A 21,700-nucleotide genomic window follows, 5' to 3' on the forward strand; every position below is an offset into this window, starting at 1 on the left:
GGTAGACACACTCAGTAAGCTCTCCTGTTACTAACCATCTCATTCAGTCACTGCTATTGACCACTCTGGGCGAAAAGGAACTTCAAGTCACTTGCCCTACTCTTCACTGCCGCTGCAGTCCCTCGGGCTGTAGTCGCGGGTCCACTCGCCTACGGTATTTGCCAGACGAATAACTTAGTTCCAATTAAATCATTGCGCACCGCCGACTCGACTGCTTGTACAGGATGCAATGGCGTAGTTGTTGCTTGCTACGTCGGCGCAAGGTTCACATTCCGAGTCGCACTCCCTGCGGTGCCCCCTGCGTTGGCTGCGTGTAATTTGGCGCTGGGTGGATGCACGGCGGCTTGTGCTGTGATCGCGCTTGCACCCACTCTCTGAGTGGGTCCTATCGTGAATGCGCCCACAGGCCCTCTCCTCTTGTGATGAGATCGGGTTTTTTTTTGTGCTGCTTTTCATCTCGGGCATCGGTGTCGTGTCAGTCATGCTTTGGTTCGTACCTAGCTTGTGGCTGCATTCCATCGGTTTCATCAACCGTCTGTATTATTAGTATACAATCATCACGCTTTCCCCCTCTGTACTTGTCACAGTTATTGTTTTTTGTCCTTCGTCACAAGTGTGCTGCTTGGCAGGGTTTATTCACAGCATTTCATTTTGTTTGTTCCTGGTGATAATTCTTCGTGCACGATGTTAGATTTAGTGAGATAGATTATGATCGTCCGTCTTGGGCTTTAGTGCATTAAAACCGTTTGGTGACCTTGATACACGAGGTACCCCGAGATATGCTGATAACGCTATTATAATCCAATATGGCGACATAGTAGTAGCAGTAAAACAAAAAGTGTCCCAGAACAAAAACAAAACAAAGTCATCACCTCAATCCGATATGGAAATTCATCCCACAACGAAACTCGAGGATTCACCCGTGAACGCCGATATACTGCCCAAAAGCGACTTTGAATCGCCGTAGTATGTTATTCGGTACGTCCCCGCCGGCGTTCCATCCTCAATGGTCCTGTGCAAGTGATCAACAGATCTGCAGTAGCGCCCACTAGTTTGGAGAATGCTCACCATCGTATATCGACCGTACTCGTGCCAAGTACCTAAAATGACGTCAGTCGATCAATATGCATATCTTGTGTTCGAAAAACGTACCTTGGTCGTCCGATTCCACTGGTACGTCGTCGAAGGATGTGAGTCTGTCCTCACTACCACCCACCCAGTGTTCGTCTGCCTGTCCACCGTGAGGAATGTCCCTTCTAGTCTTAGATTATTCTGGTGGTATTGATAGTCGGGTTAGAACAAAAATAGAAGGAAGCAATTCATTTTCGATAGCTTACCCTTGGGTTAGCCCCGACGAATCGCGCAGCTACAGTGTCTCCCGCGTGATACGGGCTGCTCTCGACATCAATGAGGACGTCTCCAAAGTGCTTGAAGATGGGAGGATTGTCAACGACCACCGAGGTCTGTGAGTCACGGGTTACTCATTAAACAATACGTCATGCTGTGTGCGATCGTAGACTCACCTGCAACGAGATCGCCTTACTCGTCTGCTCCGGAGGAGCTGCAATCGACGACGGCATCCCAGTGGCACTATCCCCGAGATACGGAACGAGCTCGCTGTACTTGTGGATATACGCGTCGAGCGTAGCTGGCAACACAACCAACCCGTCAGAATACCATGCCCTGCCAGAAGCTCGAAAAACAGACTCACCAGGTCCAAATATCGTACTAGCACCTTCGTATCTCTGCACGCCATACTCCTCGCGCGTCGTGATATAGTGTCCATAAGTGTTTGCAGGACCCGCGATCACCACATACGCCCTATCGTCCAAGACACCCTCCGCAATCAGCTTCGCCCTCAGTGCGTTCCTACACAAAGAACACATCTATCAATGACCAAAATTCAAGAACCCAGGTCCAGAGTGTACCTACCTCATCCTCCTCCCCGCCATAGTGGTCAACTCCCCTGGCATCACAAGAATCACGAATTGCCCCACCCTCAGCATCTGCACATCCACCGTCCCGGGCGACCAGTCATACGGCTGATGATTGTATCCCGAATTCAGTAATATGGGCTTGGGGTAGTGACACGTGATCTGTTCTTCTGATGGGGCTGGGGTGATGAATCTTTTGACAACTTCCCAGAAGGGGTTTTGAGATTGGGAGGAGTTGTCTCCTTGGATGAAGTCGAAGGCGCCGGGGCCATCACTGAGGACGCATTATGTGATGGGAAGTGGTGAAGCGACATGGGCTTACGTGGTTCCGCCCGCGAAAGAGTAGCCTAATGAGAGTGAGTTCAGGAGGGATTGATAGGAAGAAAAAACACTCACCAAGAGCAGCGGGGCATGTTCTCGCAAGTGTCCCATTTGGCAATGTAACGAATAATTCGTCCTTCAACCGTATCATCCCACCGCCAATTCAACGAGAGATGCACTTACATATCAAGATACACGTGCGCGCTCTTCACACTTCCGCTCACAGCAGTCATATTGCTGCCTTCCATCACAGTTCGTGTTGCTTCAAACTGTGCCTGCCCGATTATCCTATTGGACTCGAAATCCGATATGTTGAAGCCGGGACCCCTTAATATGCGGAGAGGAAATAAGTTATCAGTGTAGGTCTGGTAACGACAAAAGAAATGATGTAATGGAAAGTGAATGAGCAGCGCAGTGCATTGCAACGATAACAGCAAGAGATCGGAGTAATGACGGAAGAGCAGAGAGTACGTTGTCTCTTACTGTAACGAAATAAGGTACAAAGTGCTCGCTGGTTCGACCGCGACAGGTGATATGTTTATTGACATCAAACGTGAGGAAGGAAAATAACGAACAAGCAAGTGAAGAGAAAGGATAGAAGACAAACTCACCGTCCGTGACAGTCTTCGGTTCGATTACCACATGTCGAATGCTCGAACTCGCAGGGTTGGCCATCCCATGGTTTTCCGGGTGACTCGCAGTAGGCGCCCAGGCTATTAGGGGCGAATACGGGCGAAGAGATTATGTGTTTTGTAGAGGATATGCATGATGAAGACCGGGACGTAGGTTATCGGTGTTGATGAAGGAGAACGTTGTATATATATTGTTGAGGTGGGAAACATGATGCAAATGAAGTCAATACATCAAACATTATCACCACAACAAAAGGCTCACGTATTCGGGGTGGTGTCGCCCACATTGGCTTCAAGTGCCTTGTTTCAACATGAAGGAAGGAAGAGGGGATGGTGACTCACATTGTACAAACCCTGCAACAAAGGAGTTATTGCCAGGCATTGAGGAAGGCTCGATGTATGCTACTGGAGTATTAGGTTTGCCAAATGTGGTTTGAGGGAGACTCACATTCGTACATCCACGCTGCCATGCCTTTGTTGTCACCGCTCACCAGGGTATTGTTCTACATACCGCCTTGAGATCTCTAAAATTCAGCACCTAGACATTCACGCACCTCATACAAACTCGTCCCATGCACCGGAAAAAAGCTCAGCAACCCCGTCGCATCTCCATCGGCATTCTCAAAGCCCAAAACCGTAACGGTCGTGTCTTGATTTCCTTCATATATCGCTCTTTCCCACTCCGGATTGGCCAAATACGCACTTGGACTCCGATTCCGATTCGCATTAAGCAACGTCGTGTTTCCGAGCTTCAGATTACCCGGTACAAGTGAGTTGTGCGCGTCTGTGATGGCTTTGAGGGTGCCGGAGACTATGGCGGCTGCGGTTGCGTTCACGTATCCGAGTGAAGTGACTTGTGGGAGGAGGTTCTCGAGATAACCACCGACGCCACTGTGGGCATGAGTTCCGACGAGGGCAGTGTTGGCGGGTGTGTAGAGGTCCCCGTAGGATGATTGAAGAGAGGAGAGGATGGTTCGTCGGATTCCGGTGTCCCCCATACAAATATCTATTTGTCATGGTGATGTTGAATTGGATGATATGAATTGGATATAAATGACATACCAGAGTTAATGAAAAGAACACGTTCAGACGGGTTTGAGGCGTCGGCAACGATGAATGCGCGGCTGCGTTGGCGCATGTGGAGACCAGTGTCAGTTTGTGGTAAGTATGCATAACCCTGACGCGCTACTTAGACGGTAAATGTGGTTAGGAATGAAGTGACGTACCATCATGTTTGTCTCGACGACTGGGCTATTGGAGGCATCATGAGAGGTACTCGAAGAACAGCAAGAAGGCGACAAACACACCCAGTAACATCTCCGATGCCTGCAGGGTATATCCTCAGTATCGCACTGGCTCTCTAGTAGGACTGTGCTCACCAAGCCCAATCAGATAATCCCCACTGCTATTACTACCCTGGACCTCGATAGACTGAGGACTAGCGGTAAAGAACGCAGCTAGATACACGACGAATAAACGCGTGGCGTCGTAAATCCAGTTGAATGGAAAGACCGAGTCTGCGAGTGCTGTAGAGAATGGTGGGAGATACATCTTTGCTTTGACTCATGCGAGATGTTTATGACTGAATTTTACACCTAGCCGAACGGGGTGGTGAACATTTGCTTAGTTGATACGACGAAGGCGATTGACATACTGTACTGGATACTGGAACGGGACTTGGGATGTTTTATAGATGAAAAGGATTTAGAGGGATGATTGGGAACGGAGAGGATGATGTTGGGGAGAAACGTGTGGGAGTGACCGTGCGAGCCTCGTTCATTGACGTATTGACCCCTATCTGGTGTCAGAACCCTAGACTATTAGTCGCCTCAGAAACGTGTTCAGATGGCTCTGCCACATCTTCACGTAAGTCTCTTCTCAACTTGAATGTTCCGTTGATGTATTTGGACTGCTCAGCCTTTCAAGGACTAACTATTATGTACTCAGTAACCAAGAACGTTCTTATTGCAGCGAGATACGTGAAACTCGTTAACCCTCAACCGAACAACACACGATTCGCTGCATCAACAAGCTCATCGTTCTCTACCCCTCCTGATACGAATGGCTCGAAACCCAACGCCCGACGCCCTTGGCTAGTGGTGATATCCTGCGCCGTAGCTCGTCCCGCGAAAGTAGATTCGCCGGAGCCTCCAGGGAAATCCCTGCCAGCATTGAGTAGTCAGCATTAGAGAATCACTCGAGATAAAATGCATACGGAGCAGGAAGACCGTGCACAAAATTGGCTCGTTGGTCACGAATGTATGATGCGCTGAGCAAGGCAAATTTCAAGTTGAGCTTAGACTACCAGTCACGGGAAAATCACTTTTTCACAGAAAGTGGGACTGCAGGAATATAGAAAACCGACGAATCACTTCGACCACCATGCAGTTTCTCAACGGAATGTACGGTATCGCAGTGCACTGTCCAGGCGAATACGGTCAAGAAAGCAAATCGGAGAATATAAGAAACCACATACAATAAACCTGATCACCAGGTTGAATCTCGGGAATGCTCGTCATGGTCTCGCCGAGTCTCAAATGCGGATGCGTTTCTTCATTGAGCTCCTGCCCCTTGCCTGGTATACTTCCTGGAAATGAACTGCTTTCCAAGTCTAGCACCCACTCGCCACCAGCAGGGTCAGGACGGAAGAAAGGACGAAGCATGATGTACGCCGTCGCTAGGGAGAGCATTGGAAGTACACGAAGTGTACCCTCGCCGACACCAGTTGTAGAGAGTGAGGTCCAGCCTTGCCAACAACGGAAGACAGAACATTGACCCCTTCGAATTTGGTGAGCGTATACTTGTATAAAGGAAAAGATGAAACGCATACGGTGCATTGTACAGATCTTGCTTTGCATCCACGCGCCAGGACACATCAAATGGGTCGTGTGACCTCCAACCCGCTCCCCCAGCTAAAATTCTGCGGAAGACCCTACGAAACGTGGGATCCTCCCAGCGCTCGACACTTCCCCCATCGATATGAGGGCCAACTGTGAATGATCTGTCGCCAGGAGTGCGAATGCGCAAGCGGTCGAAGTAACTGATAGGAGTACTGAAGTCGACGTGTTTGTTTGATGGGTCATGCCAAAACCGGAGGAGCTCTTGTTGAGTGCGAAGAATGGCTGGATGAGTGCGTGCTGCGATTTGAGGTTTGGTGTTATAGAGCTCGTATACCTGAATGTCGTTCGCTGGGAAGCCTGCGACACGATATCAGGTCACGGGAAAAGAGTGAGGGCATGTACGGACCTTTGACGGGATTTGCAGTGATATATTCCTTCACTGACGCTTTCCATCGTAGCGCTTCCTATACATATCATGCTAGTCAAAAAACCTGACTGATATCACAGTAATACAATGAACAAACCTCCTTTGGAACTGCACCCGTTACTACAACAACACCAGATTTCTTGATACGATCCTTCTGAGTGTCGGACAAGCCGCGTTCAATATCGGTAAACGACACACGAGGGATCACCTATTTTCCTGTCGGTCATGTAAAGAAGCACTCGAAGAGGTGCGTATACTTCTCCCCCCAAACTAACAATCTCCTTCGTTCGTGCTTCCAAAGCAGCTAGAACCTGTTTCCAGGCCTGCATGATGCTCGCATGTGTCGCGCCCATATCAGTTAGCACATCCTTCTTCAGCTGAATGAACCGAGCAGGAAGTGCAGCGACTTCGGTACCAGGGTCTAGTGACGTGAACACGTCCGCAATCGTGCCTTCCTGTTTAGCTGCGCGTTTCGCCTGTGCAGCTGTTGTCATCATTGTGCGGGAACACGCCTGAGAAAGTAACCGAGTGGTGAGGGCATGCCGTGCATGGACGATGGTGGAAACTATCATGTTGACAACAAGGATGCTAGATGCAAAGACTGGCACCGTGCAGCAGCTGATTGTTAAGCTTAAAATGCATACTTGTAGATTCTAAGAGCGTTCAAGCTCCGATTTTCGAGTAATTACGCCGGGACCCGAAGGTTCTCCGAGGTGATTACTAGTACTCAGGGGCTATATATACGTTCGAACAAATCCTCGTGCAAATAATATAATATCCTGGTAGCAACGTTACAGTGGGTCTTGAAGCTTGAGTTTGCAGATGTGACCTGTTATCCAAGCGATGATATTAGGTACGTCTAGGGTCGCTCATCCTTGAGAAATGCGTTGTTGGCAGAACTCGAGAGTTTTCCCGACTGGCAAAACTCACATAAGGAAGGTGGCAGAACCAGGCAGAACTCCAGGGCGCAAGGCTCGCGGAGATGCATCGGGGATGACACGGTTTGAATTCAATTGAACATGGAAACCGACATCCCTGAAGATGGTGCATGCCGCAGGACGGAGGACGCTCCTTTGTGTCACTGACCAGAGACAATTTTGAGCACCTGGAACGAGTTGAGAACAGTTCGAATGACCGCTATCATGAATACAAAATTTCGCTCACTTGCTGTTATGCAGGTGACAAACCCAGCGGGATTGACCTCAAATAGTATCCGGAGATGCAAGCACATGAAAGCGCTTGGCTTGTCCTGACACCGATCACGCATAAAAGCCTTTGGGTGGAATGAATTCTTCAATTATAACATACCAGGGGTGTAATTGCGGAGATTGCTGTAAAATGGTTTATAATGGGCCGGCACGGCGGACCATCCGGTGTGGAAAATGAGTGAGCCACCTTGCCTTTTCCTGCTGCCTTTTGAGCCCGAGTGTTGATGTTGCTCACTTAGTGTGTTATACTTCGTTTATGACGCCGGTGCCCGCCATCTCCACTAACCCCAAAATCAAAAGAAAATACAACAGAAACGCACCACTATATGATTCAGAACTGTTATTACTGGTCGCCATGAAAATTGAAGTGAAAGTGACCATTGACTGGCAACACAAAAAACGAGATTTGGTCGCAACAAAAAATAAATAAACACAATTCGCTGAGCAATTGGGTCCACGTCGGCAACACCGACCCCTAGTACACAGATTTGGAGCGCTCGAACGATCGGTGGTGCTCAGCGGAGGGCTCAAGTGGAACGCGCATGTGAGGTAGACGCGAATTGGTTCCGCGGGACCGAACGTTCCGTGCTTATATAAGTTAGACGTAATGTGAAATTATTTTCTCTGCAGCCTGACTCGGAGTCCAAGTGATGGTCAGCCGGGAGCCCGCATCAGAGAACCTGTGAGAAGAAGATATCGTCATATATCGTTATATATCGTAATATATAGGAAAGGTTTTCGTCACATTGTAATATAAAGTGATATAAAGCAATATATGACCATGTAAAAGCACCATAATCAGCATAATCCCCAGCAAGAACTCACCGGTTTACTGATGCCAGAGCTCGAGCCTTTCCTCGCAGACAACTGGTATGATCTTCATTGGTTTTTAATGGTCAAAATTTGCTGAAGGGTCAGGCTTGTGCCGCAACGAAATATGTGAGAGACATAGTCTAGGCAGCCAAGTCGGATGTGAGCCTCGAGGGCACTAGTCGGATGCAACGAGACTCATCACGATGGTCATCATGGAGCTGATTCACACATTAATTGATGTGTATCCAGACCGATTGAGGGGAGCCATTCAAACCCCATCGTCGAATGAATACCCAATCTTTCGGAGTGGCAAATAGGACCTAGTAGGCTAGTACCCCGCCCGGGGTATCTTTCCGTGGGTTCAGCTTAAGACTCTTAGCTGTGGATGGCAAAGGTGTAGCCGTCGTGGCTGGTGACTTTCGATACTGTCTGTCTAGCGAGCTCAACTTGAATGCCAACTAGGACAACGGTGGCTGCAACAGCCAGCGCGTCTTCGTCTTCTAGCAACCTGTGGGATTCCACAATCGTGGATCGGTTTGTATTCGATTTTCACAGGCGATGAATGATTGAAGTTCACCCAGCCCTACCTACCCCATGGTTGTAAGAAAATTATATTACAGGGCATGAGTTGCTATCTGTTAAACCGTTTTATTCCCAATCATCTGCTGGTATCGTAATTGGCAGAACTCAAGAGTTTTGCCAGCCGGTCTGGTGAAACTGTTCCGCGGCGACACTCACACAAAGGGAGTGTGGCAGAACTAGTATCCGAGACCCACGAAGATCTAATTTAGATCTAATAACAACTGGCGGAAATGACTCCACGTAGTCCTGCCCCCTACGCTAGCATCTGGCAATGTAAGCACATGAAGGCGTTTGGCCGTACCTGACACTAGTCGTGTATAAAAGCCAACCTATGTGGCCCAGAGAACACCATCAACATTCGACTATGAGATTCACCTCACTCACTACTATTGCCATATCTGCCGCGGCGATGGTCGGCACAGTTATCGCATCTGATTCAGAAATATCACCCGTAGGTCGTAAATGCACCCCCAGTAGTAAGTACTTTTGCGGCCTACTATCCGCAGACCGCGTACTTACGGTTATCCACAGATTCAATGCAATGCTCAAGGAAAGGCTTGAAGGGTTATAACAACGGGAACGATTACGGTTTTTTCTGCGGACCGAAAAAAAAAATTATGCAAGCCACGCCGTGTGCCTGCTCGGGTTGCTGTACGTTGGATGCTAGTAAGGAAGATTTCCAGTGTGGAACCTGAGTGAGCTTGTCTTTCCTTACTGCTTTTCGATTCCGAGCGTTAACGTTGCTCGCTTAACAGGTTGTGCGCAAGAGGGCGTGAAGAAGGCTTGAGTGTCAATGTGAATATGGAATGCATTGAAATTCTGTAGCCAACGTTGAATCATTATGTCAGTTCATACGCCTCACTCGTGCTTGGCGAGCAACCCCCTCACAATTGGTTGTTGAAATATCCTGGAAGCGTACCCACTGACTTGCGAAGAAACTAAGCTAGGCTGTCCTACTCGAGTCGCATTCTTGGCGTACATCGTGAATGCAACCTTTGAAAAAATCTCACTGTAGAGCGAGTCTCGTGCATGGTTCGTGGATCCAGCGTGAAATATGTGCAACCTTGTTCAATTGTTTGCGTTGTTCGTCGACGGTTTATCGCATGCGATCGTTCATCGTTCGTCGTGCACCTGCTGTTGTTGGTTTCCTTTCACTCTCTAGCATCTGGAACCGAGATCACGCTGCAGCTAATGGCTCATCAATCGTACAGTCTCCATCCTATCCATTGAGCTTGAGAAGTCTACAATAGAAGTACAGTAAGACAGAAAACAGATGGCAAGCGGGCACATATCCAAGATAGTCATTTCAAAGCCTTTATCATCATCAGCCTAACATCCAGTACCCCTCATCCGTCGGTTAACCCACAGGCCCAAGCTTTCTCCCAAGAGCAAAAATACTGTGAACAGTAGGTCTTATCACGCGTAACCTCGAAGGAAACGCCATCCGATTGTATCCTCTTATTTCCAGGATCCGTCACAGGAAACCACGGTGGCCCCCACGGGAAGGAGTCAGGATCCTGCTTGTAAAGGGCAGCAGATACCGTGAGTCGCTCCACATGCAAGTCTATTCCCCTTGTGGCATATGCAGCATATGAAATTGACTTCAAATCGTGGAGGGGAGGCAGATGCGGGTAGACCACTGAAAGGGTTTCAAGGCTCTTCATATAAGCCCACGTAGTGTCCTTCCTCCAAAAAAACAGCGAGTTTCCTGGCGAGTGTACACCATGGCTGATGCCGCGAAAAGTGTTTGATTCCTCAGCCAAATCGATTAGATGAGTGAGATGCGGGATTGATGCAAGGAAAACAGATTCTTTGATCTCATCGGAAAAAAAGTCCGGGTTCTGGCCTGTCCAGGTGTCCAAGTCATCGCCTTCACGTATTATTGTTAGATTTTTGGTTTTCCCAGGAAAAGAAGAGTGTCCGCCGACATTGAGATCTGTGCGAGAAGACCACGCGTCTTGCACGCTCCTCATGACAAGCCTTAAATGGCGACGGTCAACAGCAAGTTCTGTCGCAGCAAGGATCACTGGAAGCAACACGCTTATGTTGCGCCTGAGCTCGTCTGTTTTTGAGGAAAAAAAATGGGCCATAAAAAGGATAAACCTGGCGTTGTTCGGCGGGCGGGGTTCTGCATAGACGAAATAGTCAAATGCGTTACTAATCCACATCCTCTGTATAGCGGAGGTATAGTCAAAGAAAAAATCGCTTTCTTTCTCAGCGTACGCTTTCTGCATAAGCAGGGCATTTGCGAACTTCTTCAAGCTGTGATGTCGGCGGAGCAAGATCGTGTGCAGGAAATCGGGGAGGATGATGCGTCTGACAAGTCGAGAGACGAGACATAAGGAGAGGGCGGTCGAGTAAGGATTTTTGATGTCATATTTCTCCCTTTGAGAAAACGTCGGCTGGGCTGCGTCTTTGCAGATGGTCAAGATAATCTCGATAGGAAGGTCGCTGAATGGAAAGTCGATATCAGGCCCCATGATGGACAGGATAGATACGTAGCTTATTAGAATGGCCCTGCCTTTAATACTTTCAGCGTCAATTGTATCCGCAGCAAGAGATGCACATTCAAGTTACGTTGTGACAACAAGGATAAAAAAAGTTGTGACCGATGGTCCACAACACAGTGATTGTTTCTTCTAGGTCACACGATATCCTCTTGTCCTGCGGAAATTCCTATTTGTAATCCCCAATCATAGCAATGATGCGAATGTGGCACGAACCGTAGAATTTACCTTCCGACCCGAGTCGACATCAGAGAATTCATGAGTCCTTGATATTGTAGTCGTGTGAACTATAGAAGAATATAATTCTGCGCCTGCTACATATAACTATCTATATGGCAGAAAATTTGAGTTGTTGATACATGACCATGTATGCCTGCAAATGTAGACTACATTGAAGAGTTCATTACAAAATCACGACTTTGCACCATCGTGTCCGGGAAGGGATAGAAGGGTCTTTACGTTAACCTTGTTGGATATTCTCGTTTTCTGTTATTAAGGTCTTGAGCTACATAGCTATCGAAGGCTTTATCGTGGGAAGTGGCATTAGCACCGGTCATCGGGTCTAGATAAGTATAAGAGTTTGCGGCAAGGTTGAGATATTGCGCTATCAGTTTAATTACATCCCACTTGTTGAGTAGTCTCATTCTCCTTGAGTAGTCCCATTCTTCATAACAAATGCTTTGAACCGCCAAGCTATTTAAGGCTAAAGAAATTGAGTTGTTAGTACATAGCAATGGATGCAAAAAAAATGTAGACTACTATGAGGTGTTCATACAAAATTTACGATACGGCACAATTACAGCTAGTAAAGGATAGTTGGTGCTCATGTACTCATCTAAGCTTTAAGCTGGCCTCCCAGAAATATATTACAGTCATTATATCTCAATATATCCAACATAATACGTAAGGATGATCTCGCAGAAGCAATTCGCGTCCCACCCCGTGCGTGCGCCACGCTCCACTGTTTACTCTCTTTCTGTAGTATACCTTTTTTGAGCTCCGCATCTGTAACGGCCACACAACACAATACCGTAGATAGTATATGGGAGACACACCAAGTGATAATGAAGGGAGGAAAGCATGTCAAGAAGAGCGAATGTTCAAAACAAATGTCGTTAGTCGTAGATAGAAATGGTTTCAAGAACTGGAGACAACACTACTAGAGTACGGCAGTAGGAAGTTAGCAGTAGTGACGGATGCAGGGCAAGAGAAATGTACGAAGTTGAACACTAGACTATATCACGTTGCAGACAGGTACGATATACATCCATAAGGTCGGCGCGGTCAGAGACCATGTAGATATTGGATCTATGGGAGTGGAGCCTGCCTCAGCGAGATTGCCAAGTCCGATCTGCACGAGTTGCTTCAAAAGGGCATTCGTGGTGTCGCTAGGGTCGGGACTGAGATTGGGCTTCATCGCGACAATGAAAGACGTGCTTCCAGCGGAGAAAATACCAGACTGGTCGAACATCAGTCTCAAAACGGAATACAGATAAGCACCCTGAACTTACAAAGATCAAGACAATGTTCATGTCGGTAGCGTATCGCTCATCCTTCTCTGCCCCAAGCTTTGCCACCTCGCTGAGACAAATGAGGAATATGTTTGGCGTCATTATTGACAAGGACTCACAAAGTCAAATCGTCGACTGGTGGAACATCGGATGTATTTTGCTGTACTGGAGGTTCCGACGGCTGTGAAGGTCCAGCACTCGAGCTGCAGTTATAGTAAGGAGTGGCACAGACGCCCATCAGGGAAGAAACACATACATTCCTGATAACAGCTCTGCCAAAGGTTCAACATTGATCTTCTCCCTGTCTTGCTGTTAGACAAGTTATAGATTTCAGGAAGCTGCCACTCACTCCTCGATGAAGCCTACGACGTCATTTTGTGAGAGAAGCTGCTCATCGTTGTGGGTGCGTCGATCCTTGGCGTCGTCGGTGGCTGATGCTTGTGACATGAGGAAGTTATAGGTACTATTGAAAAGCTAGTGAAATAGAGTCTGAGATGAGCGGACAGAGTAGACTCAGAGTGGTACACCGTAGTGTCTGACTAAAAAGTCCCAGTGAGCGAATGTGTCCGATGGAGCTTACATAATTCGTATACTTTATGCTCACCCGCTGAAAAAGGAAATCGACGCTATCGATTTCTACCTCGTACTAAACATCCAAACGTCAAAGGTATGTGGAACCGCAAGATATGGTAAGTAGTTCATTATCGAATCTGATTACACGCGCTGACTCCTGAGTCGACGATCAGCGCTGCTGCAGTGTGGATGGAGATGGAGGCAAAGACTCAAAGGGTGGTAGAGAGGAGGGTGGTGGAGAGAAGGACCATGAGGAGGAAGAGGGTGCAGAGTGTGCCGAGACCCGTACCAAAGGAAAAAAAAACGTCGGAATCATGTTGAGCTGCAGAAGTTGGTTATTGAAAATGCTGGGGTTGAAGAAAGTGCGAAAGGATTGATCATAAGCGTTATCAGTTTGTCCAAGACTCGATTGAAATTAACCTTGACTCAGTGGGGTTCTCAAATTCACTGTCACATAGCATGGCACGGGTGATTGCACCGATCGTTTTCTTCACAAAGCTAGCAATACCTTGATGATAGAGGATTAGTTGGAATATTCTGCGTCTCCTTCACAAAGCTAGCGGTACCTTGATTAGTTGAAATAACCCACGAATATTCTGCGTCTCGCACCTTGGCAATTCCAAACCCTAGCTCCTTGTTGCCATGCGTAACAACCCGTTATATGGGGGCATAAAAAATATCTGACACGCCAGAGCTGAATAAGACACCGGGCTCTGAATTTACACACCTGCTGTCTGCCAACAAGCGAGTGGCAGTAAGGCATGGGACCATGAGCATGCGTCGAGGAATCGACACCACCAAGACACTTGCCATCTGTCAACAGGCGAGTAGCAGCAAGGCATGGGGATCACGAAACTGCACTCCCACAGTGCTCCCCATCAGCAAATCTGCCATCAAGCGAGATTTCAATAAGATGTTGCAAGAAGAATCCAAAAACATACTGCAAAGTTCGCCCCGCTACCAAGACTACGTACCATTGACCCCACCGCCCCGTCAAAGCACTTCGCTAAGCTAGTCAGCGAACTACTATGCAGACACAGCGCACTGTTGTTCCAGCTGAGAACGGGCCACGTACCTCTCAACAAACATCTCCACCAAATATCGAAATTCCCAACCCCACATGCCCAGCGTGCAACCAGAGTCATGCACAGCATTGGGAAGTAAGTGAAGAGGGACTGCCCTACTGCCTGAAACATGGCTGCGACCGAAAACCACCACATCTTCCAGTCAGACACGGCATCTCGTAGTCCTTTATGGTCGTCTGCTTCCCAAGCTCGTCAGCCTTACCATAGCCATCTTCTGCAAGGCGAGAAATAATAATTCGCTTTCCTCTGGGGTGAACCATCTGGTGTTGTGCGGGAAATCAGGAAGTATGAACATCGCGCAAACTGTGACCAAGATGGTGATACCGCCTTCAATGTAAAATAACCATCTACAAATCATTCAGTTATGGAAACGTTCGTCACCTGCCTGCATGCAGCTTGACCAAATTTGTCCTGCATGCTGCAGGGTATAGCGGATGCAAACAGGGATCTGAATGCAAAGCTGAGAGAACTTCTACAAGAAACGAGAGCTAGTCTCAAGGCGACCTCGTCTCGCTTGTACCGTTTAGATACAAGAAATAAATTGTGGGGGAAAGGGAGCTTCGGCAAAGCCAAGAAAGAAGCGGGCGATGACAATCCCAGTATCACTTGGGTCAAACTATCAGAGACTGGATCTCAACGATGCAAGAAAAGGAAGCGTACTTCGTTGTGATCCTTGAGCACGGTTGGCAGCCGTCTTCATGAACGGTCAGTGTCGATAAACCTGACAATACTGATATCGTAAACATACAGCACCGAATGTCAAAGAAGTCACTGGAGATGATATGAACAGTAGTGGGAATCGTGGTGGAGTCAAAGCACCTCGTACGCAATATGGTCTCTAGCCATTGACTGGTATGATAATCAAGCTGCCTAATGGTCATTGAACATAAACGATGGAGAATTATGGAGCACCAACTCACATGTACACGCGCTCTCTGATCGATTAATTAGTCTCTTGCAGATCGTGAGAAGATGAGCACCAACCTGATCAACGATTAAGGGGTTGTCGACATTGCCCTCGATGAAGAAGCTAAAAGTAATGTTCTTCACAATGCCACTACCGACCCCCGGACAAGCAAAGGCTTTAATGTGCGCACCATTTTGAGCGTTATACATTTGGACATTGCTGAGAGTTCTTAATCAGTGCTCCTGGCTATGAACGAAGTCCGTGTTCAAACACACGTCGAAGTGAAGTTTTCGACAATGTCATATACCCCAGCATACTGCCCGAGGGATCCCACGGAAATACCACTGTCAACAAGATGTGAGCAGGTGCATACCATGCTCAAAGAAAACTTCTACGGACTGGGAACCGTTACAGTATAGGTCTGATGCAATGACATTCGTTGAATCTAAGACAAAGACTGCATGAGCGAACCATGAAGCCCAGGCGAGAATAGATAGTACTTGGTTCTATTGAAACACAATCATTGCCGTTGTTGATGTTCGAATTCATGATGGAAATGCTATCACTGCGATATATATCCCAGCCATCAGTATCCTGCGCAAGGTTTTTTGATGTGGAGAGGACACTAATATTGATGCCGTCTTAGACAACATTTTGCCCTTCATTAACCTGCCGTGGAGGGAGGGTAAGCTGGTCAAGTCAATGATTGAGTAAACTCTGAAATGCTCACAAAGTTAAACCACTCAGGGCTGTTGATCATCGTAATATTTTTGATGGCAACATCAGTAGCTTGGTAAATCGTGAGCAGGATCGGACACAAGAAAGTGCTGTTATTGGCGCTGAGTGCAGAGTCAACCAAACAAACGTCACACCCAGACTACTGTCAGTCCTGCTCACAACGTGTCATACCAGACCTGCAGGTTGTGAGATTAGCAGGACATAAATTCTATGTGTTAATTAGCATACTTGACCTGAACCATCTATTGTCCCACCACCATTGATAAGGATATTCTGCCCACCTACGATCCAAAAGGCGATTTGATCCTGGAACTCGAATGGAAAACCGTTCTAAGGTGAGGGGTTAACAGATGGTGCATTGCGATTCCCAACACATACATTGATCCAATATGACATGTTGCTTGTGAATCTTATGGTTCCCAACAAATTCTGCAACCCACTAGGTGAGATTGTCAGTATAACATAATAGAACAGTAATGTACAATGTTCTTGTCCTTCAAGCCGGTCATATTCATCCTCGTTGCTAACGTAGTAGGGAATTAAGGGAACATCCAAATCTTCGAATAGAGCAAGTGCTCTGGTGTCCACGTTAGAATTGTGTTCAAAACCAAAATACCCTACTTACTTTGTCATCATCGGAAATTTTGACCCCCTACATCACAGTAGTCATGAGGAGTCTCACTGAATCTATGGGTATAGAAACGTCCCCTAGCACGGTCCAAGGCTTCCACGAGATCGGACTGTACACCAAGTTCTTTCAGAATCATGGCAATATATATCACAGCTACTCCAGCACCAATAATACAGAATTTGACATTCAGAGAAATGCTGTCATCCTTCTATGATTGGTGCCGGGCAGCGTATCAATCGTACCACCTAGACCTGAGAGATGAATAGGTAGTTCTTATTGTGAGACTCACGCGAGAGTACAGAGTTGGCGAGAAATGCTCACGTGAATGAGCTGACGAGCGTACCGCGCTGTCAAGGAGAGTTTGCCCACTGCCATGATTAACAGAAAGTGAAAAGGAATGCTGGACAGTAGAGATATGCTGAGAAGGAAGGACCGTTACTCGGATCCGAGTTGAAAATTCAGAAGCGAGGTCATGCACATAAATATTGCACGCTGACGTGTTCGCGAATATTTAACGCTCGACCCATGATGCTGTGCAGGCGGGCCTCACTCATTGGCTTTGGACACAAATGCTTGACCCATTGGCATGTGGAGCTTGAGTTTGATTTTTGGTAGTTTCCTGAATCGCAAAAGGAACGTAGTTAATGGTAGGGATGCACAGAAACGTAAAAATATTTTTTCACTAATCCACTGATGTCTGTTCTCGAACGCTAAGGATGAGGCGTGGTCCCAGAATAAACAACTGCACATCAAATAAAATTTGATTTGCACTAAAGAGTCTATGAACTCCCATAGACTTCGAACAAAGCTAGCACGTGCGGAACTTGAGCAGGAAAAGATAACCACATTCACATTACAAGCTCACCTCGTAAAATAAAGCACATGAGATTGTATCAGCACTCTGAAATAATCCCCGATGGTCGATCCTGTTGATGAGCCGAATTGTCACAGGTCACGGAAGTGTTTTATAGCGATCCAGACTGAAAGACATAATGCGAGGCACTCCAAAAGATGTAGCACGCACAAACTGTCGAGTTCCAAAGCTGGACAATCCCCTCAGACCCAAGATAGCACATATATACGCCAGAGAGTATCAGCTCCTCTGACGTTTGTCCGATAAGCTGTGTTCTTCAAGTCAACAAATAAAGCTTACCCAGCACTGTATCCTTGATTCCTATTGCTGTGATTGCTCTGCAGATGATGGAAACAATCAGGAAGATGATAACAAGGAAGATAAGCATCCTTCTAAATCTCCGATACATAGCATGTAAGCGAGCAATCATGATGACTTGCATCGTGTTTCGGTTGAGTCAATATCACAGGGGTATTGCACCTGGGTGACCTACCGCCCAATGTAGTAGCTACGATCCCGCCTCCTGGTGACTGGCTTGTGGTTCAGGCGAAAAACTGTCAAAGAGAGCCTGTACCCAGCTCACCTGTGATACTAGAGGTTCTGGGTCTGGACCATCCGGGTAAGATGCAGCGGGGGGACGGGCTTGTTCAAGTGGTAGGGGAGGTGGCGGAGCAGGGTTGAAAGAGTCATCATATAGATTGGGACGAGGGTCATCATCGCACAGCCCAGGCCAAGGGTTGAAATCGTAGGGGTCTGACTCGTTGTGGTTCACCTGTCCGATCTCCCGGGCCTGCCCAGTGACTCGTGAGGTGAAAATCAGTGGATCATGAGGCAGTGCAACTACTCGGACGTGGTATGCGGCGTCTCAGAGGATCCAAAGGTTCTTCTTCTGATGAACGAAGAGCAGAACAAATAAGTTTTCAGTTGATTTGTGTGACTCAACGACATACCTAAACATCCAAGTCCGGTATCAAGTGTGTGTTGCCACAACACTGTCAAATTGCTGCCGCCGCAGCTCCAAATTTCACTCGTGAGGCTGGAACTTATGCTCAGGTGGACGTGCCAGCCTCGATCCGATACCTGCTTGATGGTCTGCCAACCTGGGGACACTGTGACGGACTCGACGATGGTTTTTAAATGTGACTGGGAGTGTGACAATCCCCATCATGATCATGATCTATGAGATATTTTCTAGCCATGGATTTGAACCCTCATATGCAACAAGATTACTCACCGATGATAAGTCTGGTTTTGTCACTGGTCACTGGTACAATTATCATTCTTCTCTGGCTGACAGTGATCTGTGAAAGGAATGACTCAGTAAGTCAGATCGGGCCGCACATGGCCAGATGGAGCTGCAATTTTCAGCGGGATTTGCCGCCGCACACTTAGTTGTTTGGCTACTCTTCTTTGATGGTCTCGCACAATGGCAAGAACGAAACAAACTGCCTGCAAAGCGACTGGTGGGATCGCCCCTCGAAAGAATGGTCCAAAGTGTCAAACTCCAGCGTTCGTAGGGACAACTCCGCCACAGATCCTTCAAGAAATGGTTCAATCTCGCCTGGAAATTCACTCCGGACCGCCAAAGAATGATGTGAGTGGCACTTCACTCAATTGACGATCCTTTATTCATATCCACAGTTTTGCTTGATCTGCCAAGATGGCACTCCCAGCAATGGCAAGGACACCCTCTATGTATGTGAGGAGCCTGGCTGTCCACGCGTTATGTGTACTAGATGCATGCTACTTCCGGCCAGTCACCTACACCTCATTGAGCAACCGGACGTCAAGTTCTGTTGCATACACTGCCATACACTCTTGGACAAGAAGTCTGGTGATTTTACGCCGTTTTATGTGAGTCTACTCATACATATGTCTTGTCATTTACTTCATAACAACCGTTTAGGGATTTCTCAAGAACGGAAAGCCCGTTTTACCGTCATTCCTACCCATCGTTGGGCAGTTGCAATTATCTAAACGTTCTCAGATATCCGCGAGGCCCGTACTCGTTATTCACTTCAAAATTGTGGGCTTTGAAGCCACTGCGAGCCCGATCGACACGGTTAACTCATATCTTTCCTCTTTCTTTCTGAATGGGGGCCTCCAATTCATTGAAGTGATTTTTGACCTTGGCACCAATGCCAAGATCATGGCCTATTCCAAACAGCATGAGAAGCTCGCAAACGACGTAATGGACGACTGCAACTACCAAACTGTGTGTATCGCCATCACCGATCACACTGACAATACCACTGGCGACCCGTTTCTTGGATACTCTCACGAATCTTCCTATGTTGCAGCCACCGTCCCTGATGTAAGTCTACCGTTAGTTGCTTGCGTTCTCGCCCTTAGATGCTAAATGTTCCAGTTCATGAATTCGTTACTTGGCCCATGGGGGCAAGTGATACAACGTGCGGAGAGCACCACCCTCTTCTTTCTTGGTTGTGGTGCCATTATCACCTAACCAGAAGGTTTTCGGGGCTTGCGTTCATCTGTCGTTGATCATGCTTTTTCAGATGCAGTCGCGTTTACTGCCAAGGACTTTCATCCTTGCTTGGCCTCCCATTTTCTGGTATCATTCGCGCAAGCTGTCATCGTTGAAGGTTTTGCGCTGCGTGAAGCTTTCCCTAATATACTGGAGCAGTCGGGGTTAGGTATGCACACAGACGTTCTCCTGATGACCGCAACACCTGAAGACACGGTGCCGCTTCGAATTACCCGTTACAAGTGGGCCCACGTCTCTATTCGTCCATGGGGAAATGTACTTCCTCTACAGTGTCCGCAATGCGGGACCCCAGTTGTGTGGGAGCGGATCCAGGCCAATTTCTCTCAGAAGTATATGGTCTTTCGATGTCCGTTTGTAGGCTGCGGCCGTACCAATACTGGGAGAGGCAGATTACCCCGCAAGAAGTACACCTGTAAGGCCCCAGAAGGCTCGACATTACTCCCGGGGCGAAAACGCAACGCCTCCTGGTTGGAGATCCCTGTCGCCTTCTCTAGAAATGATGCCGAGACAACCTGATGTGACTACTACTGGTATATGATATCCATGGTTATATCTGTCATGCTGTTTGCCCATGTTACGTTCTTCTTAATGTTGCAGATTGCCTGTCTCGCGATGTTGATCACCTTACCCAATCATATTACCCTCTGTTTTATGACCCATTGTATTCTGTGCACACCTGTATTCGTCGCTTACACTGCTCACACCACTCCATTGTACAACACCGTGACACGCTGTAGAGACTCGTGCATCTCATAGTGTGATATGGCGCTATACACTAGGGAGTATACAGCACCAACTCGCAGCATCACTCTGTGTACCATCCACAGTGATTCCTATATGACGCGCAGCTTTCCCGCACAACGCGCGCCATGCGCGCACCATTCCCGCGCTTCACGATGTATACGCGCGCGCGCGTTCCCGCGCTTGCGCGCCCTATAGCGCCAGCCATCCAGATGCATCCATCCACTGTCCACCAAGCTCCCTAGTGCGTATATTTCCATTTCCTTTATTAGCATAGTTCCACCTTTATTTTTATCATAGTTTCTCACTCATATATATTTTTACATACCTACTCGGTAGCACTTCGGCTCCGCATGAGCGCGCTTAGGCGCGCTATATAAGCGCCAGCAGTACATACTATTATTTACCTTACTTTTCACCCAACTTTACCTAGTACTTACTACTTAGAAAGCCGCAGTAGAAATCTATTCATTAGCACAACACATCTCACATCCTTTATCTTGCTTATATCTTCACATAAGTTTAGTCTCTCTTATTTCTGCTTACACGCGCGCGCTTTCCCGCGCTTCGCGCTAATACGCGCGCGCGTTCCCGCGCCTTCGTACCTTGCGCGCACCTGCGCTTTCTCGCGCTTCGCTGAAGTGCGTACCTCTAGATCTCCGCTGCACCTGCTTCCCCTTTAGGGTCGAATGCACTTGCCATCTCAAGTATCGCAGACTAGGCAACGCACGACCTACAACTTTTTAGATACAGTCAGGAGCATTTCTTTGTTCCTCTCAGTATTGTTGTTTCTACAACTGGAGCCCACCGCGAGGGGAGCAGTCAGCAAGATCTAGTTCCGCGCATTTCGCGCATACAGGTCAATATCTTTGCATTTCAAAAGCTAATCAT

General features: G+C 47.6%; 7 protein-coding genes across 7 annotated transcripts; 2 read left to right on the top strand and 5 right to left on the bottom strand.

The window, feature by feature from the left end:
* Window positions 1–702: 702 nt before the first annotated feature.
* On the bottom strand, window positions 703–4,752 carry F5891DRAFT_1041362 (Neutral/alkaline nonlysosomal ceramidase). Its single transcript, XM_041362059.1, has 19 exons — window positions 4,542–4,752; window positions 4,267–4,482; window positions 4,195–4,213; window positions 4,114–4,138; window positions 3,950–4,064; window positions 3,442–3,893; window positions 3,336–3,390; window positions 3,230–3,289; window positions 3,150–3,177; window positions 2,867–2,968; window positions 2,453–2,582; window positions 2,331–2,391; window positions 2,257–2,281; window positions 1,933–2,208; window positions 1,712–1,869; window positions 1,524–1,648; window positions 1,338–1,463; window positions 1,153–1,272; window positions 703–1,002 (listed from the first exon to the last, which is right to left on the bottom strand). The coding sequence occupies exons 2-19, from the start codon at window positions 4,436–4,438 to the stop codon at window positions 892–894; spliced, it is 2,160 nt and encodes a 719-aa protein (XP_041224655.1). The 5' UTR covers window positions 4,439–4,482; window positions 4,542–4,752; the 3' UTR covers window positions 703–891.
* On the bottom strand, window positions 4,480–6,785 carry F5891DRAFT_1041371 (DUF1479-domain-containing protein). Its single transcript, XM_041362060.1, is given in 10 exon segments — window positions 4,480–4,616; window positions 4,837–5,049; window positions 5,103–5,156; window positions 5,211–5,307; window positions 5,364–5,665; window positions 5,718–6,084; window positions 6,134–6,191; window positions 6,252–6,358; window positions 6,370–6,371; window positions 6,410–6,785. The coding sequence occupies 9 exon segments, from the start codon at window positions 6,724–6,726 to the stop codon at window positions 4,884–4,886; spliced, it is 1,470 nt and encodes a 489-aa protein (XP_041224656.1). The 5' UTR covers window positions 6,727–6,785; the 3' UTR covers window positions 4,480–4,616; window positions 4,837–4,883.
* A 2,155-nt stretch (window positions 6,786–8,940) lies between these two features.
* Window positions 8,941–9,859, top strand: F5891DRAFT_1041376 (uncharacterized protein). Its single transcript, XM_041362061.1, has 3 exons — window positions 8,941–9,233; window positions 9,289–9,452; window positions 9,513–9,859. Exons 1-2 carry the CDS (start codon window positions 9,089–9,091, stop codon window positions 9,450–9,452), a joined length of 309 nt encoding a protein of 102 aa, XP_041224657.1. The 5' UTR covers window positions 8,941–9,088; the 3' UTR covers window positions 9,513–9,859.
* A 102-nt stretch (window positions 9,860–9,961) lies between these two features.
* Window positions 9,962–11,509, bottom strand: F5891DRAFT_436309 (uncharacterized protein). Its single transcript, XM_041371824.1, has one exon. The coding sequence runs from the start codon at window positions 11,235–11,237 to the stop codon at window positions 10,104–10,106; it is 1,134 nt and encodes a 377-aa protein (XP_041224658.1). The 5' UTR covers window positions 11,238–11,509; the 3' UTR covers window positions 9,962–10,103.
* A 989-nt stretch (window positions 11,510–12,498) lies between these two features.
* On the bottom strand, window positions 12,499–13,222 carry F5891DRAFT_1235522 (uncharacterized protein; the record flags this gene model as incomplete). Its single annotated transcript, XM_041369633.1, has 5 exons — window positions 12,499–12,723; window positions 12,776–12,845; window positions 12,895–12,978; window positions 13,032–13,076; window positions 13,125–13,222. 5 exons carry the CDS (start codon window positions 13,220–13,222, stop codon window positions 12,499–12,501), a joined length of 522 nt encoding a protein of 173 aa, XP_041224659.1.
* Window positions 13,223–15,052: 1,830 nt separating this feature from the next.
* On the bottom strand, window positions 15,053–16,714 carry F5891DRAFT_1235523 (pectin lyase fold/virulence factor; the record flags this gene model as incomplete). Its single annotated transcript, XM_041369634.1, has 12 exons — window positions 15,053–15,127; window positions 15,182–15,204; window positions 15,260–15,299; window positions 15,354–15,368; window positions 15,418–15,559; window positions 15,616–15,684; window positions 15,740–15,846; window positions 16,071–16,179; window positions 16,238–16,254; window positions 16,307–16,408; window positions 16,457–16,655; window positions 16,704–16,714. 12 exons carry the CDS (start codon window positions 16,712–16,714, stop codon window positions 15,053–15,055), a joined length of 909 nt encoding a protein of 302 aa, XP_041224660.1.
* Window positions 16,715–18,988: 2,274 nt separating this feature from the next.
* F5891DRAFT_1190278 (uncharacterized protein) lies at window positions 18,989–20,584 on the top strand (the record flags this gene model as incomplete). The annotated part of the gene is made up of 6 exons (XM_041367269.1): window positions 18,989–19,156; window positions 19,223–19,257; window positions 19,320–19,416; window positions 19,469–19,876; window positions 19,931–19,973; window positions 20,031–20,584. The coding sequence occupies 6 exons, from the start codon at window positions 18,989–18,991 to the stop codon at window positions 20,582–20,584; spliced, it is 1,305 nt and encodes a 434-aa protein (XP_041224661.1).
* Window positions 20,585–21,700: the final 1,116 nt, after the last annotated feature.

This window comes from Suillus fuscotomentosus (genome assembly GCF_016647785.1).
Source record: "Suillus fuscotomentosus strain FC203 chromosome Unknown F5891scaffold_35, whole genome shotgun sequence".
In the NCBI taxonomy this organism is placed as follows: domain Eukaryota; kingdom Fungi; phylum Basidiomycota; class Agaricomycetes; order Boletales; family Suillaceae; genus Suillus; species Suillus fuscotomentosus.